General features: G+C 37.0%; 1 protein-coding gene across 1 annotated transcript; it reads right to left on the minus strand.

Moving 5' to 3' along the window:
* Positions 1 to 10: 10 nt before the first annotated feature.
* LOC111746229 (ankyrin repeat domain-containing protein 26-like) lies at positions 11 to 2,718 on the minus strand (the record flags this gene model as incomplete). Its single annotated transcript, XM_023537171.1, has 4 exons — positions 2,612 to 2,718; positions 1,929 to 2,043; positions 1,594 to 1,767; positions 11 to 117 (listed from the first exon to the last, which is right to left on the minus strand). Coding segments are annotated over exons 1-4 (503 nt in total), but the record flags the coding sequence as incomplete, so codon positions are not given.
* Positions 2,719 to 3,661: the final 943 nt, after the last annotated feature.

The following is a 3,661-nucleotide window of genomic DNA, read 5'->3' on the forward strand; positions in this document are numbered from 1 at the left end:
ACAACTGTACCTTTTAAACCTATCGACTGCATGTATATTTGCATTTTTCTTTATTAAAAATTTTGCCATTTGATGTCTGTGTTCATTGATAGCAAGTAAAAGTGGTGTGAGTTCATCCTGTAAAACAGCAAAAACCATTTAGAACTGATGAGATTACGTATCTCGAAACTGAATTTTAAAGCTTATAAAAGATCCTCAGAACGTAAACATATAATATAGCAAGTAGAGAACAAGTAGCCCTCTGGGCTGTCTCCTGCTGCTCCTTCTCTTTAAAATACCCTCCTCGACCCTTCAACACATTTACTGCAACATCCTTCTCCAACACTCTCTTCAAACACTGACAGCACTGCTTCCAAAATCCTGGCTCCTCTCACACTTTATCTATCGTAGTATTCGGTAGTTATCATATGGCTCCCCATTTAAACAAAGGGCTTTTTGAGGGCAGGGGCCGGTTTTTTTACCTCTGTATCTCCAAACTCTAAAACATAACAGTAAACACTTGAAGTATTTTTATTAAATTAATAACCTAAATGATTATCACTGGAGCAGTGTTTCTTAAATCATATTCCAAAGAATATCTACTTGACTCTAAGTTAAGTACTGTGCCCCAGGAGGAAGACTCCAGAGAGATCGCCTGGGTTTACGAAGGATGATAGAATATACTTTGTATGCTTAGTACTAAAGAAATGTTTAACATGGCTTAATCCCAATTTGATAATATTATTTTTATGCCAAACATTAACACTTCAGAAATTATAGAGTCTCAGGGATACAGTTTTGAGAGCTTTCCAACAGGCGTGAAGGTTTCTCCAGCTTATACAAACTTGCTGGATTCTCTTCTACCAATGCTATCAGGACACCAGGTGTCGGCTTCAGGCATCCCTGCTCTGAAAGGATCACTAAGGAAATGGACTCTAAAGTAAAAAGACATTTTTAGTGATTGCTTCAATTAAACGGCTCATGGGTTTTCTCCGTTTAGAGGATGATAGATTTTTATCTTGGTTGTTAGAAAGCACAATATGAAATTTTATTCTCAATTATAATGATAATCCTGAGACCCAAATGCACATCTGCCTTTTTGAAAATCCCTAAATGGCTGGCAGGGTAGCTATGAGCACTGTGGATGCTTTTGCTGACAGTCCAGACATGACCTGACCAACTTGCTCCAATCCTCAGAACCTTGGCGTTCTGCAGTGTTCACACCCTGTGGCCTGCAGCTTCTCTCTGCATCCCCAGAGGAACCCACTTCCTAAGCCGCTGCCTCCATCGCAGCCAACCCCCACCATCGCTTCACTACCCCAGGCCTTCTGTCCCTTGCAGGCACTGAGCCTATCAGCCAGTCGCAGGCCCTAACAGGAAGTTTTTAACTCTGGGGTGAAAGGGGAGCTGGCAGACAAAGCTTTAGCTTTTCTGTGGACATGACATCTCTCCAGCCCTTCCTGACTAGGCTTTGGAGTTTGTTCCACAGTGACATGGCCTGATATATAATACGCAGTAAACAGATTAGAAATATAATGCTTGTGGCTAAAAAAGAAGAAAAAACAAAAGACATGTATTTCCCATATCTTATAAATAAATGTAGTTGATCTATACCTTGTTCTTTGCTTCAATATCGGCCTTGTTTAAAAGCAGCTCCTCTGCTAGCTCCATATTCTGACCAGCGACAGCAAAGTGCAGAGCTGTGTTGCCGTCGATGTCCATCACATTTGGATTGGCACCACATTTTATCAGAATAGCAGCACATTCCTCCTGCTGGCACTGTATGGCCTGTCATTATTATGAGAAAATATAGACTTTAAATACTAGGAATTCAAAGTCAACATTCCACAAGTTTCACATGGGAATTATAGTTAAATGAGATAAACTCCTATTCATTCTCCATAATTGAATCAAACCCATCGCACTTTGACAGAGTTGGGTCTCTGTACCTTAATCAAAGCGGTCCTGTTATCGTCGTCACAGTAGTTAAGCTCGCATTTACTGTCTGTTAGGAGAGTTACCACTTCCGTATGGCCGTTGGCACAGGCCAAATGTAGAGCAGTCCTATAAAAGTGAGAGTACGTTTTAGGAAATTGGAGGGCACTATCTCCAAACACACTATTATTCATGGAATTGTAAACATTTAATGCTATTCCTATGCCTTCAAAACAAATATTTAATTTTCTTCTGAAGAAAGTACAATATTTATTAGCTTCTATCACCTCATTCATGAAAGTGCTGCCCCTGTGTATAGAGACAGCATGACCCGGGGATTCTGCTCAACTTGGCTGCGATGCTATTTTTACTCTGTCATTTCTTAGTTATCAGTGAGTCTTTCTGTACCTCTGTTTCCTCATCAAAAAATGGCGATAAAAATAATGGTTTTCTCACAGGACACTGTTGATTGCTTAAATGAGAAGCTATCCAAACTGTTTACTACAATTCCTAGCACTGAACACAGCTCAATAATTGTTAGATAAAATTATTATAATTATTACTATTATGATTATTTTACAAAGACAATATTTCAATTTAGTAACATGATATCATTACACCTTTTTTTTTGTAGCTATGTCTTAAGGATTAGAAACGACATACTATTTCGATGATTCTGACATGCGTACGTTCTCACACTTTAACATCTCTGACACTAAAATGCAATTTATAATGCAGGATGCCTTTCACTATAATTGTCCACGTTTTCAACAGTTTCTTATAGGTGCATAAAACAGTGGGCATCATACCGTCACCCACGGTGCCTTACATTAAGTGAAATAATGGTTAATACAACAGACTCTTGCAGTTCTGGACATTTGGTTGGCATTGAAGTCAATTTTAGTTTTTAAAAACATTATTAGGAAAGATTAAAACAACAAAACAAAACAGGAAAAGAATTGTTTTCAAGCATGTCTCACTTTGCTTTTCCAGAAATTTTAAGTGAAAGGGAACTCAGGATTCAAATGAATAGGGATGGCTCATTTTATTCAATATTTAGACTTCGAGACTGTCTGGAAATCAGATATTTTCAATAACCAACGTTAGATTTAATACTATTCTTCACTTTCAAAAGGGCAGTAAAGGTTATCTTCTATAATTTTCTACCTTCAGTAATACAGGGAGAAAAAGCTTCAATTGTGATTAGGTTCTAAAACTACAATTTCGAATTTCTCGTTTGGCTCATACTGGACAACATGAAGTTTTGAAGGATGAAAAGGGCCTGAGAGACACACTGAAAGGCTTCTGAGAAGACTATGACTGCTACGAAATAGCTATTCAGGTTCGATTTGACAAACAAATGGATCAAAAATATGGATAGATATAGTTGCAGAGTTCAATAAATGAAACTTTTATAAAGTAAAACAATACTTCTGCAATAGTAATAATCATACATTTGCTTTTTTTTATTTCATAAGGACACAACTGACGTGATTAATCTATAATTGTTTACATGTCGTATGTAATAAAGCTGTACATGTAATTAAAACATAGGTGAGTAATAAAATATATACATAAACTCGACAGGCACAGATAAAATGTTTCCCTTCTGAAGATACTAAAAGCGGTCAGAAGATACCAATTTTCAAAAACATTTAAAAAAACAGACGGAGTAATCATTTTTATTTGTGAAAAATTCATATTCCAGCTCTTCCCCAACATTATTTCATTCTAGTAAAATTTTCCT

Source organism: Pteropus vampyrus, unplaced genomic scaffold, assembly GCF_000151845.1.
Source record: "Pteropus vampyrus isolate Shadow unplaced genomic scaffold, Pvam_2.0 Scaffold180, whole genome shotgun sequence".
NCBI lineage: Eukaryota > Metazoa > Chordata > Mammalia > Chiroptera > Pteropodidae > Pteropus > Pteropus vampyrus.